The 15,332-nt window shown below is 40.0% G+C and overlaps 1 protein-coding gene and 1 long non-coding RNA gene across 4 annotated transcripts in view; both read right to left on the bottom strand.

The window, feature by feature from the left end:
• The window catches only part of LOC132705524 (teneurin-a), a 737,223-nt gene that overhangs the window by 126,221 nt on the left and 595,670 nt on the right, over positions 1-15,332 (bottom strand). For all 3 annotated transcript variants that reach the window (XM_060676144.1, XM_060676145.1, XM_060676146.1), the window contains 3 exons: positions 11,301-11,587; positions 10,700-10,819; positions 3,450-3,803 (listed from right to left, as the gene is read on the bottom strand). In XM_060676144.1, coding sequence (XP_060532127.1) covers positions 3,450-3,803; positions 10,700-10,819; positions 11,301-11,587 — 761 coding nt within the window. The remainder of the gene's footprint in view (positions 1-3,449; positions 3,804-10,699; positions 10,820-11,300; positions 11,588-15,332) is intronic.
• Positions 13,119-13,773, bottom strand: LOC132705526 (uncharacterized). Its single transcript, XR_009619450.1, has 2 exons — positions 13,648-13,773; positions 13,119-13,578 (listed from the first exon to the last, which is right to left on the bottom strand). It is a non-coding gene; the product is annotated as an uncharacterized LOC132705526 (long non-coding RNA).

Here is a 15,332-nt window from a genome sequence, read left to right as displayed (position 1 = left end):
AAGCATGTATATCATGCAGGGGGGCAATACACCCCTCCCCGGATACGCTCGGTTAGGCTGTGGAGGAGCTAAATCCTGATCGAGATGATGAATGAAGAAACCAGGGAGTGGGTTCGCAGGGAGCTGATCAACGTCAGGCCTTGGGGGCTCGCAAACCTGGTGGAGGTCGATCCGAAAGGATTGAGACTGAGAAGAGCGGCGATCTGGATTCCGGGCCTGGGGGCGGGTGTCTCGAACGAGGCACTAGTCCGCTGCCTGGCAGCTCAGAATGGCCTAGAATGCCGTGCCTGGAGGGTCTGGCAGAGGACGGAGGATGCAAGGGGCCCAAGGTTGGTGGTGGGCGTGGACGAGAAATCGGCAAGCACCATCACGGCTAAGGGCTCACTTCTCTTCTGCCTGGCGACTCAGGTAAAAGTGAACCTGGCGGCGCCGAGGCCGCAGGGGGATGAGGTGGCCGCGGGGGGCTCACACGAAGAGAGCTCGTCCATGGAGGTTGGGGGGCCTGTCGGAGAGGCGGCGCCCACGGCTTCTGTGGAGGAGATCTCCGGAGGGCCCTCCGAGGAAGCGAGAACCGAGGAGGTATCTCGGATGGAAGTTGACCGGGGAATCCCATCAGGGTCCACCAGTCAGGAAGCGGTAGCGGAGGGAGGTGCTACCTCGGGCTCGGATTCGGGCTGAGGCTAGCATCGTGACCCGCAGGTGGTATTCCCGTAATAACATCTTCACAGGGATATTACAGATTAACCTGCCACACAGCAGGGCTCCAACGGCCCACTTATGCAGGAAAATTTCGGAGGGCGATACATCCATTGTACTGATCCAAGAGCCCTGGATTATAAAATCAAGGGCTAGGGGCTTATCTCTGGGAGGATCGATGCTGTATAGTGTCGACTCCTTAGAGGGCGATCCCAGGGCCTGTATATTAACCATGGGGCTGGAGGCCTTTTTCCTAAGGGACAAGGCGTCCCGGGACCTGGTTCCAATTCTGGTCAGATCCCTCACTCGGGACGGCGTGAGGGAGGTAGTAGTCACCTCTGCGTACTTTCCAGGCGACCGCAGCTGTCCTCCGCAGGAGATCAGTGACTTGGTCTCCTACTGTGGGGAAGCGAATCTTCCTCTTTTAATTGGCTGCGACAGCAATGCTCACCACGTTTTGTGGGGCAGCGCGGCAACGAATAGAATGGGGGGAGACCTCGTGGATTTCATGGCCTCGGCAGGGCTGCAGGTGGCCAACAGAGGGGAAGAACCCACGTTTTTCACGACGGGTCGGACCTCGGTCATAGACTTAACACTTTGTACCAGGGCTCTGCTAACGGAAATAACTGGGTGGTGTGTCTGTGGGGAGGACTCTATGTCGGACCATAGATACATCACCTTTGGGTTGGAGATAGGTGTTCGGAAACCCGTTGGATTTAGGAACCCCCGGGCAATAAACTGGGAACTCTATAGAGAGGAGCTCGCTTGGCGCCTAGTGGGCTTACCAAGGAAACACCGGACAATGGAGGAGAATGACGAGGCCGCCGACCGAGTCAGCTCCGCTATGATGCGGGCGTTCGAGAATAGCTTCCCTGAGACAGAGGAGCATAGGGAGGGGAAGACTCCTTATGCATATGCAGACGACCTTGTGATGACACAGGGGACGGACGTGAGGAGAATGCAGGGGCTCCTGAACGGGGCATTGGCAAGATTCCCACAATGGTGCCTGGACAGCAAGTTGGCTGTCAATCCTGGCAAGGTGGAGATGGTTATCTTCACTAGAAAAAGGAAGATGGAGTGCAACCTCAACATTTCGATGGATGGGGTGCCTCTTTCTGCAAGCGGAAGTGTCAAGTACAAGTACGACATTTTAGATGGTTGTCGCGGGGATCGGGGGGTCATGGGCATGCCGAGTGACGTCATGATCCCCGAGATGACCCTCTTTGACAAATTGACCTTTCTCTTTCCATCAAGGGAAGATTGGAGAGAGGGCAGAGTCAGCTCCTGGGATGGACTTGTCTAGTACACGGACGGATGGGAGATCTGGCCGGAGCTGGTGCGTACTGCGAGACAACGGGATCGAGCTTGTCGGTTCCTCTGGGTCAGTACTGCACTGTGTTTCAGGCGGAAATTTTCGCTTTATTGATGGCGGCCAGAGAGGTGCTTCGGCGCAACAACGGAAGCGGGAGAGTCTTCTTCTGCTCGGACAGTAGGGCTGCACTCATGGCGCTGAAGTCAGTGCGTACGCGCTCCTTGTTGATAAAGGAGTGCAAAGGGGTACTGAGGAGGGTGGCTGAGGAGAGAAAAGTCACGTTGGTCTGGGTCCCGGGTCACACCGGTATCCCGGGTAATGAGGCAGCGGACGCCTTAGCCAGAGAGGGCTCCTCGCATAGGCATATAGGGCCAGAGCCCCGCTTGGGGATCGCCCCGTGTGTGAGGCGGGGAGCTCTCGAAGCCTGGGCGACAGACTGGGCCGCGGGGGGCTGAAGAGTTGCTGCGGGAATGAGGCAGGCGAGGCTTATGATGGATGGGCCCGCCCTTCCTCAGACCAGGGAGCTGCTTAGACTGACCAGAAGGGAGTGTAGAGCACTAACAGGGGCCTACACAGGACATTGCAGGCTTAGGAGGCATCTTTGCTTGCTAGGCATTGGAGACGACCCGGAGTGTAGGTGGTGCATGGAAGGGGAGGAGACCCCGTATCATCTGCTCACCGAGTGCCCTGCTTTGACATGGGCAAGATTGGGAGTCTTCGGAAAGGCCCTGATCGATCCGGATTCAGTGCACGGTATTGGGCTAAAGGAGTTGTTGACTTTCTATAGGAGGGGCGGCATTCTGGACGCCCTCTAGAGCGGCCTGGGGGCACAACGGGCCCATCTGGTGGCCTAAGTGCTTGGAGGCCCGCGAGGGCGCCCCCCTTTAATATCAATACCAATACCAATAATACCAATGTACCTCCTTAATTAAAAATTGGATAAATTAAATAAATATTTTTTTAAATTTGAATCTCCATAACTATAAGGAGAATTACCCAACTTTATAGCCTGTTAAACGTATCTAGGGACCTGAAATTATTTCAAGTTTTACTATAAAGTCATAACGCACCGAAACCCTGTAGATTATTCCGTTTTTGTATCTTGCAAAAATATTCTAAATTTATAGCACTTGCGATGCATATATCTAGCTTCAACCATTTCATAGTTAAAAATTAATTTCGACAAACATTTTGGATAAATACAGCTTGCAGATGAATAACTTTTGTCTCAAAAAAGTAAGCTTTCCAAACCAAACTTACTTAATCTCAATGTCATTTAAGTCAGTTAACCTTCTCATCTCGCAAAAGAACATTTTTGTTAAATTTGTAATCACATTCTAAACAGAGCTCAAGTAGACACCCCGTGTGTATTTAAAACAACGGTTCTAACCACCAAGTGACAGTTTTCCGCAACGATCAACGAAAATCACATTTTGCTTACCGTTATCCGCGGCGGCTCTTTTCTTCAGCCTATGATCGACCCTGCCGCCCTTAACAAATTCCGCGAAATCGTACTGTGTGACGCTTGGAGCGACGTTTCTTCTTCCGTATACGGCGAAGTTTGCGCCCCAGGGCAAAGTGAAATTAAACCGGATAAAAGCGGGTTGCTTATTACGGAATTCCGAATGCCAAAACTGATAAGGTGGTATCGTAGCCGTGTGTAAGGTGTCCAGTTCTCTTTGCTCCAACGGTAAAGGCGACCAATAAGAACGTTGCGGTTGTTGAGCGGCTTGCATTAGCGAACTGTGCTGGGTTGTGGCGCTCGAATGCTCCGCTGTACTCGTTGGCAATGATTCTGCAATAAAAGCATATAATCTAGTTGTTTATAAGCAGTTTATGTAATAAAGTTATGTCTCTTGTGACTTCAGAGAAGAAATAACAAAACTACTGTGCGCGTAGCATAGCAAACTTGCACAGGTTTATTTAAACGCAGTCTGTTACTACTCCACTCTGTATATCAATCTGCGCAGCTCTATTGAATTGTAAGGAATACTGAAACCTGAATACCCTGCGTGACCTGCGTCTCAATGTGTTAAGAATGTTGAAAAATATTTAAAAAATGTAAAAAAAAACACCTTGTGTATCTGAAAATTATCCACAATTAAACTTTGGTTCATTCGAGGTGTAAATCAGTCGAGAAAGCTGGTGTACCAGTTCCATGCAATCCGTAATATACCTCTAAAATTATAACGCCTTTCTCAAAGTTTGTTGGAGTTTTGATCCATTCCATTAATTAAAGCATCACCAAATAATAAACAAATTATAATTAAAAGATGGCAATACGTAATTATTAAATAAATATTTCGAGGTTAAAGACAACCAATACCATAACAAATTGTGATGAACTAACGATTCAAAAAACTAATAATTCAAAATTATTTCTGAATTTATTTGTAATTTTTTCATCAATATATATTTATAATTATCGAAATAATTTACTAAATGTCACGTCTTAAATATGGCCTTTTTTTTTAAAAAAAGTTGTAAAGATCCGATAAAACTGCGTTTAACAGCAAACACACACAATGTGCTTCTAAATTTTTTTCTACTTATTCCACATTTTCTATGCTTCTTAGTAAACGAATCTAAAGAGAAAGAAATTAAATTAAGAGACAGAATATTGAAGTAAATAAAATAAAATTTTTACGCCCGTTTTGAAAATGTAATGATTTATTTATTTTGTCTATTTAATCATTAAAATTAAAATATTTATTAATTTAACACTTTTTAAAAAGATGTTTTAAAATGACATATTTTTGTATATATGATTATGACTTAATAGTTTTTATAATTACAGCGGAATATAACAATTTTCCCCATAATCTGTGAAAGTTTGTACAGTACTGTGCTAATTTTGGATGGTGATTTGGCCCTCGAGTTCATTTGTTTTTTTTTGTTCAAATTTGGATTTCTAAAATAATTTTCATTCGTTCATAAATATTTGTATCATAGTAATTATTGTTTCATAGAGGCATGGACATCAGCGAAAAAGTAATAATGAGTATCAAGAAAACATAAAAAGAATGATTTATAATGATTTAAATTAATAACAAATAAGAGTAAGAAAAAACCAAATAGTTCAGACAAGATCGTGTGCTTTATTGATTGCAGGTTACAAAAGTTAGAGGTCCTTATAATCGGTACTTAATAGAATGGAAGTATTTAAAGATCTGTTTGTCCAAATCAGTAATATATACGAAGCAAACGAGGCAAAGGGCAAAGCAAAGAAGATGACCAAGAAAATATTTAATTTATAATAAATAATGCATACTTTCATTACAGTCTCTACTTTAGTTGTTTCTGTGTACAAGAGTTTAACATCGGATTTATCAACATATGCTTCCGAAAATTTCTCAAAATTAAACATATTCCTTCAAAGGCTCGTTTGTTGCAGAACGGTAAATTCGTCAGTGAGAAAATAAGCACAAAGAAAAAACTGGAAATGTCGATATGTAACTTTTACCGCCGCCAAAAGAACGCGCCTCGCATTTATATTTTTAAAGTCACTTAAGGTAAAAGAGTTTAATTAAAGCAAATAAACAACTTCCGAAACAAAGTGCCCGCTACTTCAAAAACTTCCCGTAATGTTTCGCAGTTTAGACACAGTAATTATAGCGTGTCATTGTCAGAAATTAACGATAATGGTATCGAGGGAAGTTTGGGCGAAGTTTTCAAACTTTTCGCAATTTCATTCCGTTCGAAAAATGTATAAGCATTCGCTAATAAAAACAAGAAAACTTGTAAATCTAAGTTGGCGGAAAAGTTCGATTGTAAATCTGCGACAGCGTTTTGCGGCAAGTGTTGGATAACAGTTTTTCTATCGAGTTAGAATTCAAAGAATAAATAAATCGAGGCAGGTAAAAAGCGAACCGTATAATGGCGAACTTAGTAAATAAAATGCGAAACTTAAAACATGAAACGTTCCCCGAATCGTACCGAAGTTTTCAGCTTTTTGAAATTTATTACTCACATTTTCTTCATTGTTAATGATAAAATTCAAGAAGGTAGTCTGGCATAAGCTCAAAAAAACCATTTCTCGAAAGATGTATTGTATTCTTGCACATAAAACACAAAACATCTTTGCCTTAATAAATAAGTTTCGGTTTAAGAAAATTATTATTTTTTGAAAACATATTCTACAACATCAATCAGTATTCTTAATTTAAAAATATATTTATGTTCAGAATAAAAAATACATTTCTTCTACCCGCCTCTCTAAAATATCCAATGATACAAAAATCCTAATACCTAATTATACACAGATCTAGCGTGCGGAAAGCGTCATTTTTTTATTCCTCAATTGGAGCATAAAAAATGAGAATTTGTAATTATTGTAATTTTCATTCTTGAAACGAAATCAAACATATCTTTAATGCAAACTGTGATTTTTTCTAGCATTTTTTCTTCAAACTGAGAAGATTTTTTTGTGTATGGAGAGCAAACTTGAGTTCTACATAAAATAATAACATCCAGGAGGTCAATTTTATTTTTTCTTTATTGAGTGATATCGGTTTGATAAAGTCTATTTATGCCATCGCACAGTTCAACCACATCGCTTGTACTAATGGAGATTTATCTAAATTTCCGGAATGCAATGTGCATAAAGTCATTCTCAACATAATGCAAAGTTTCTGGGGGAATTACACTGCAAATATTTCGAAGTCCATAGGTGTTAGGTCTGGCGACCGAGTTGGGCATTCAATGAGGCCTCGTCTTCTTATCCACCTGTTAGGAAAAGTTTTATTTAAGTATTCCTTAATAGGTCTTGGACTTGAAGCACCGATTAAATATTTTGACATTGCCAAGGAAAAGTAATATAATATGACCTGGCCCTCTCTAATGCTTATTCACACGCAACCTTACAATTATTATTATTGTTATTAGTATTTAAATTAAATTGTAATTAAAAATGTATTTATTTAATTTCTTGTCTTGCAAAAACTGACGAACCAAATGTCAAAGATCTTTAAAAAGAAGTATCACGTGACCTCTGTTAATATTTAAAAAATACTTAAAATGGGCCCCTGGTATCATTTTGACATTTTGAGATATTGTTTTTATGTCAAAAGTTAGACAATTAATTTTATACGTGCGTGTTAAATTTCACCGTGCTATGTACCAGGCTACAAAAAAGGGGGTCCTATCATTTACGCAGGTATTATATACCTAAATTTAAGTTATCCAAGCAGACCCAAGTTTTGGTTACTAACTCAAAATTAACCTAGTAGTCTTATTTTTAAGATTCTTGCAAAATTTACTCAAATAATAAATCTCATTATTAAATTAAAACTCAAAGAAAAATTGTTGATATACAAAAAAAGATATTGGAAAATCCAATGAAGGCAATACGGCCAGAAGATTTTTTTAAAATTTTAAAATAGTGTCGCAAATAATCAAGAACCAACCAAACAAGCAAGAAATCTTTAAACATTCAGCTGTTTTTTTGGAAGTTGCTAAAAGTCATGAGACAAATTTTGAAAAATACGCATTTTCATTCTGCATTATTCCTGGTGTTATCATCATCATAATCAATTCATAGCTTTCATTTACAGAAGAGCAGAGAAATCAAGATTTTAAAAGATTTAGCCAGTCTTATATACACAACTGCTCTAGTATTATATCAAACCAAGGTGTTATGTATATATATTAATCATTTCTCATTACCAATTAATAACGAACTTAGGCAGAAATGGCAGAAACAAAAAGTCATGAAACACTATTTTACAATGATTCTATAAGTGTTTTAAATAATTTTTGAAATGCACTTACATTTTATGTTATTCTGTAGTTCGAATCTCTATCTCCGTAGGTATTAAGATTTGTTTATTGTTAATTATGGTATAATGTATACTGAACATATTCCCTAGCCCTTACCCGATCTGGCTCAAAAAACATAGTAAATTTAGAAACATTTATTTTTAGGCCGTTTTTAAAACAATAGTATGTGGTATCACTAAAGCTTTCAACTGGCGGTAGACAAAAACAATTTGAATATTTATTTCCAACTTTATATTGACGATGTTAATGTCCTTTGGCAACTAGAGACAGACATCAAAAGAATACCTTTGGCGCATATTCATAACCCTCCATTAAACCTTAGTCCGAAGAGACGTGTCTGTCACGCGAATGAAAACTCATTATCGATCTGTTTATCGGAGCGTATGATAACGTATTTAGAAACCGTTAAAGGCAACAAAGTGTCGTTAGGTAAATTATTCAGTAGCGAGAGTATAAAACGTGCCAGGTAATTGGAAGCTTGGACATAGTTGACGCTAATATGACGACGTATGTGTACTTAAAATAAACGTTGAATTATTCCTGTTGTGAATATTAAATCTATACGGAAATGAAGTTATTTAAATACGAATCGATACTGAGCATAACGTGAAAAGTAAAAATTCTATTAACAAACTCATCGGTTTCAATTTTAGTAGAAGGGGAAGTACTATTTGCCAAATACTTAAAACGACCATGGAGATCTTTTTATATGTCCTTTAACCGTCACACCCCGCACTTTTTATATTTTTGTTTCTGTTTACCGGTTACGGATTGCAGTGGAAGACAATTAAGATTCGGAAGTGCATCTTTATATTTGAAGGAATGAATTTGGAGGATTGGCGATTTGTTTAATTATGCAGTGGAAGAGTTAGCCCTTAGCCTCGCGTCACCGTAACGCATCTATGGTGACATCTTCCATGATTACAGAGCTTTAGTTAGGTTGGTCCTTTCGATGAGACTCCAGAGTTCCACTGGTAGCCTCTGAGAAAACTTCCGAGTCATTGTTTCTTGCTCGTGACAGAACTTGCTCTAGGATTTTTTTTTTGACTCACATTGGGTTTAGCTGCTTCTTTAGCCAAGAGTGGCTCGTCAGTAGACCTACCATTAACAAGAACATCCTTTGCTTGTTTGTAGTTCTTTCGGACATTTGGTCTATTTGTTTGCACTTAAAAAATGGTACCAGACAAAAAGCCTTCGGGTGTCCCACCATAAGCTGTTCCAGAGCACTTTCCCACTTTTTTGTTTCATCAAATGCACAGAAGGGACTAGGCGCATTATCCCTGCTGGGTCGTTTTGATCAGGTTTTAAGTATCTGGTCAAATTCCGGTGGTGTTTGACTAATTTGTTTGTTCTGCAGCTAAGATTGCAGTTTTCAGGCGTGGGTAGAACGAATGTTGTTGTAATTAGCGTCATTGGTGTCCTCATGTATTGGTTGCTAAGAATCTTCCTACACACTCTCATAGCAGTTTTTTTTGTGGCGTTAGTTTAGACGAGATATATGACTCAATATAGGAAGCCTCACCCTTGGGGAGGATTTGATAACTTCTGTGATGATCCTAATTATTTTATTGAGTTGTTCATTAATTCGTTTGACATGAGGACTGTTAAGCTACACTGGCGCACAATATTTTGCAGCAGAAAAGGCGAGACTCAGAACTATTAAACATGTACTTCCACGAAGCACTTGTATGATATTGCTTTTTGATTTTTTATTTCTCTGCTGCTTTCGTTATGCGTTCTTTAAATCAGAGAGTTCTATTGATCGCCGCGCCTAGATATTTTGGTGTTTTGTTGTGTAAGAGCAACGTGTTCTCAAATTGTATTTTAAGTTGTCTATTGAGGAGTTTATTGTTGAAATGGAAACGAGCTGCCTCTTGTTACTAGTGCCCAGTCATCAGCGAAGTTGTCTCGGATATATCTGCGATTTATAGGCTGCAAGGGAGTAGTGTAGCATCGATCCTGGTAGAACTAAGATGACTTGAAACGTTCTGTCGTTTACCACATTGCTTAGCAGGCAAGCAAATGATATGCATGATCACACACAGGACCTTAAAGATAATGCCTTGTCGTCCCACAGTATCGAAAGCAGCCTTGACTGTGACTTTTTGTGGTTCTGGACGTTGGTACTATGTGTTTAGACAAATGTTGACTTTTTGTCTCTGGGTAGGTGCTGCGTTTTCCAGTTTCTTCAGTTTTGCTATCTTGCAACGTCATGGTGGTAGAGTAGCTCCTCCGCTATCCCGTGTATACCCGTTTCAGAAAAGCTTTGGTAGAGATTTTCGCTGTTGTCGGACTGGTCTGAGATATCCTCTTCGATATCCTCTAGGTATCCACCTTTTAGCGGTACTTATTAGGCCCCAAAGAATCTGCTATTGTTTTTCTAGAATACGTTGCTTAACAATTAAAGGGCAAATAGTTACTCCAACGATTGTTTTAAATTTTAGGTCACAAATAACTTGATCAACCAGTAAATTATATAGCAGTAGTTTTCCCTTTAAGTTCAAACATGGTGGATAAGAGTCAGTCCATTGTACAAAAATAGGTTAAAATCGAATCTATCAAAAAAATATTATTTACATTGTTCTGCTGAGACACATATAGATTTCATAACAATACTCAGTAAATAACATTGTATGAAAAAACTGAATAGGTGACCTTGAACTGCCGAAAACTTTCACGTCATCGAGAATTCTAACCGCAGCATTTTTCCACTGACTTTACTTACACCCTAAAACGCGATCTGATTTACTCCTTGTATTAATTTACATTCCGCCGATTTTGCAGTTATTGAGTTGGAGTTATTTTCATAAGAGCTTTTAATCTCTCTGTTCACAATGGTAACTTAAAATGATTTTAGAATCCAATAACATGCAATAAATTCGTATAAAAAATTTCACTTAACGTCAAACTTACCCTCCGTAGGAGTTTGCGTTGATTCCGAACCCATAGTTATTTGATCGTGGGTAACGTCCTTGACATCCTGCACCAATATACAATTCGGCGAGTCCATGTTTGGTTTCATGGAGCTAACGGCTGAAACGAAACCGAACTTAAAATTTCGGAATACACGAATGGCTTTAGTACTACAAGGTTAACCATAAGACACCTTAATATTGCACCATAATATTAGTCTGGAATTAAAGAAACCATCTAAAACCCTAAACGCAAAGACGTAATTAACATTTGAAAATCTAAAAGAAGCAAATATCGTTCGCACGACAGTCTAGTGCTGGAGATAAAAATATAAGTGCTCCTGTGGATCGAATTAGGCAACATATTAGGCCATTGTCCGTTTTTATTAAAATGGAAAGCCAATGGAAAAACCGTTCCCCAACGTGGCGAATTTAAAAGACCTACTATTATCGTGACTGTACTTTACATAATATTTCTTATGAGATTATATTTTTAAATAATTAATTCCAGTTTAACATTCAGTGCAATGGTAATTAGATTAGTTTTGGATTAAGGTAACCCAAACTAAGTAGGTTGCAAACCGAAGATAATATTGACTTACCCGCAAAATATGTCAGCATCCCGGTCAAGACCACCACTAGAAAAATAAGACCGATACTTAAGCACTTCCACGAGCACCTGTGCTGACATCTCTTATCTATATGAAACCTGGACGGGGAGTATGGAGAATACTGAGAAGAGGACGCAGCTGGTGCAGGCCTGAGTGGAAAGACCGGCATTACCAAAGGGGCGGACTGTTGAGGTGGCATATTAGATGGCAAGGTTCCACCAGGGGCTCCGGAAGGTAGATTCTGTGTAAGTTGCGTCTGCTGCAGCCCGGGGGTCATCCTGAAATTAATTTTAAATAAGTTCTTATTTAAGGTAAGCTACCATTACACAGCGATGCTTTGTAATAAAAACGTACAATTTCGTTTGCCTTTTTTAATAGTTTAATATTTTTACATTTATATTTACATTTATTTCAAGTAAAATTTCAAAAATGTAATACTAATCAAACCATATGTTTAAGCTACTAATTTAGTATATTTCAGTGAGCAAATCCATGACATTGGCAACCATTAAGGCAAAGAAAAACAGATACTGAAGAGTTGTGACTGTAATCTTCTTGCTGGGAATCAGTACGATCAGGCAATGCTCCCACATATTTAACTACTAAAATTATAAACTTGTTCGCTAAAACTAATAGGCAAAAAATGATTTATAATTCGAGGAGTAATACTATGGTGAAATATACAGTCTGAATTAAAAAGCATTTAATAAAATACGCTTCGATAGTGTAGTAACAAACTTTTCCGAAGTTGTCAGTTTACGCGAGCTTTTGACAATTAAATCTTGCAGTACAACAAGCGGTATCCGGAACGAAAAAGATTTGCAAATATACATTCCATTGCCATCTTCAATTACTACTTTTTGGCATTTCTCAAATGCTTTTAGATTTGTGAATATTCATGATATTTTGAGGAAATATGTCCAAGCATACCTGAAATGTCACCTTTTTGATTTGATAAATTACGGCACTAAATAGAAGAAAACAGCTAGTCATGCTTGTGGATGCAACAACAAACGCACAGACTTTTCGATTCATTTGGTATCTAAGCAATAGGCCAATTTCATTTTGATCGATGCAACCCGAACACCGCTCCAACCACAAGTAAGTGGAAAAAACTTGTTTTGCCAGTGTGTAGCTGGCTTAATGGAAGGAAGAAAGAAATTAAGAACTTTATAGATAATTCATGTAGGCTTTAGAAAAAAACAAATGTTATAGCAAATAATTGACATCAAATAAATAAGTAAATAATTCTATAGATGAATAGAATTTCGAATACAAATAAACTCAAAATTATTATGCACGTGTTGTTTGCTTAATCAGCTCGTACAAAAATTGCTAAGCTAACCAAAACTAATAAAAATTACTTCACTCTCATTTTCAACTTGGCATGTAATACTGGATTTCATTTGGTGCGGTATAAAAAAATTCAATATTGAAATCATTATTCTGAGATGACTTCAACCTGAAAAAGAAGATTGCTCCTGATATTAATTACAGCTATGCAGATCAGTGTTTTAAAAATGTCTTACCTCTCCATCTCAAGGTCGTGAAAAAGAAACGCATTAATTAATTAAATTCGTAATTTAATAGTGAGGTAAGACAATGCCTAGGCTAGCTCATTAACAACCGAGAAAAATTAATAAAGAAGAAAAGAGAAAAAAAAATATATATACTAAACCAAAGCCAGGTTGGAAGGCGGTGAAGGGCACCTCGGTCAGTCCCGGAAGGTGGTAGGTAGGCGCCACGTGATTCGAAAAAGGTAGACTTATCAACCCGAGGTTCCAACCCGTAAAGGAAATAAACAAGTGAATCACGAACAATAATTTATTTCCTTCAACCTGGTGGTAGGTGTGAGTGTCAAATCTCACCTTCAAGTTTTGGCGGTGCAAAAGAATGTAAGACACTATAATTTAAGGCTATAAGTTCCGCAAACCGTTCTTGAAGAGAACAGGCCACTTAAGCTACCCAAACCTCAAGATGTCCCGAACGTTACACAGCTGTCTGTCACTATCCCGGGAACCAAGCCAAGATGGAATGGTGGCTCAATGAGACAGCCGCAGGTGGGCAGTCTCAGTTAACCCAGCAAAGTCCGTCCGGAAAGCCGGCTGCTCGATAGGGGAAACTCCACAACTAAACATGTACCCAAGAGACAGCATACACTGCAAGACACCAAGTCTGGTCTGGTATTCCGGTGAAAGAAGAAACCACGTGGAAGGTTTGCGGGAAACGGAGCAACAATACGTACAATACTAATTAGAAAAAAAAAACCCTAAAATAAAATCGGCATAAATTGAGGAACACTGATTAGGTGGCGAAATGGTTCCAAAAGGTAACTTACCTCGATTCGAGGGTTTTCTGGAAATATGGGGCAATGACAATTCTTTTCAAAATCCCTCGTTGAGGAAGATTCCCATTCCAAACTCCAAATAGATCCAAAAGTATGGGAAATCATAAATTAGTGACCAATTCACATATCCCCCTCTTATTGGGGTAGCACTACCGGCTCAAAAAGAAATCGGTCACACAAAAGAAAATCTGCCACAACCCCAAGCTTCAAAAGCCAGCGTACAAAATGCCGGACGATTCAGACAACCAGTTTTATTAAAAGGCTAAACGGGCACAAAAAATTAGAGGGAAAACGCCACTCTTGCCAACCTAGTCGACGGTACGCCGCCAGTAGAAAGAACAACTGAACTATATCTGTGGTGATGGCCGTATGGCCCGTGCCAAAGAATCGAGGTTGCGTCAACGAGATTGAATTACCCGAACGCTATCTATGGTGGCGACCGGACGGCCAGTCACAGAAAATCGAGGAAGAATAGGTTAAGAAACAAAACAATGTTTACTAGGCTCGCCAAGGAATACCGAAGCAATGAAAAGCAAATGCGGTCCCTAGTCTCATAGAGTGACAGATGGTAATGGTTATGACTCCTTCTAATGCGCAACTAATACTCTGTTTTTTGCATTAGTATCTCTCAGTAAACCGGTGTCACTTAAGAGAAAACCAAGCGAACAAGGGGCCACGCACACAGCCGTTGCAGCATAAAATATTTATGGTTCGGCAACACAATCGGCCGGGGAGTACAAGTCCGAAACTAAAGGAACCGAGTCTACAAAAGAACGTGTGTTCAAATTGCAAAATCGATATGAACCTAATAAACAAGAATTTTAATTGTTAAGAAGCACTCGCCAAACAGCAAAAGGTGAAGGAAATGGACAGTACAATTAATTCTACAAGGTACTAATAAAATAAACCCGTTACTTCGCAAATGTGCCAGCACTCTCACTTTAAAAATGCTAAATTTTACCATTGAAATATGAAACCGTCACACTCCCCCGTTCCTCCGTCAGAGGTGAACACCGATCGACACATGGACTTCCACCAGAACAGCAAAATAGCGTACAACTTGCCGAAACGCCCGAAAAAAAAAAACTTAAATATTAGTAAAAGAGCAGCAATATCACCCGAAAACTCGGTAAAGCACGAAGGAAAAAAAACAAGAACTTACAACTAGTGAAACAGCAGTATCGCGCGCACTCTTGTTGCGCTCGACACTACCTAGTGGAGCCTGCGCATCCACTAATACCAATTGAATAATTTTGACAGGTTAATCCCTAACCCACTACTGTCGCACATCAGACACTACCACATCTAAGGCGGGCCACTTGAATACCAGTAGCCGAGACCTCCCATAAATTGATTGGCTCGCCGAAGCTACCATTCGGGCCAATCTCGAGCCCCCCAATACTAAGCTCCACGCCAAAGACATCCATCGCACTCACCAACACATACCTGCGAGACGCAGCAGTGAAACCGCACGACACCCATTGGGCCAGAGAGCCGTATAAGAAGCCGAAAAAAAATTTTTAAAAGAGGTTAGCTATACCCAAGTGATCCCCAACAACAGCGCAACGACGAATCCACCGGAAGCAGAAGGGAAAACCTCCAGACTAGAGTGGTAACACTAGGCCGTCGGTAATCTATATACCGTGATGTTAAGTCGACCTAGTAGGCTAAAATTG

Source organism: Cylas formicarius, unplaced genomic scaffold (assembly GCF_029955315.1).
Source record: "Cylas formicarius isolate icCylForm1 unplaced genomic scaffold, icCylForm1.1 PGA_scaffold_7__23_contigs__length_41026272, whole genome shotgun sequence".
Taxonomy (NCBI): Eukaryota; Metazoa; Arthropoda; class Insecta; order Coleoptera; family Brentidae; genus Cylas; species Cylas formicarius.
Note: the sequence above shows the minus strand (reverse complement) of the source record. Positions and strands in the feature narration are given on the sequence as shown.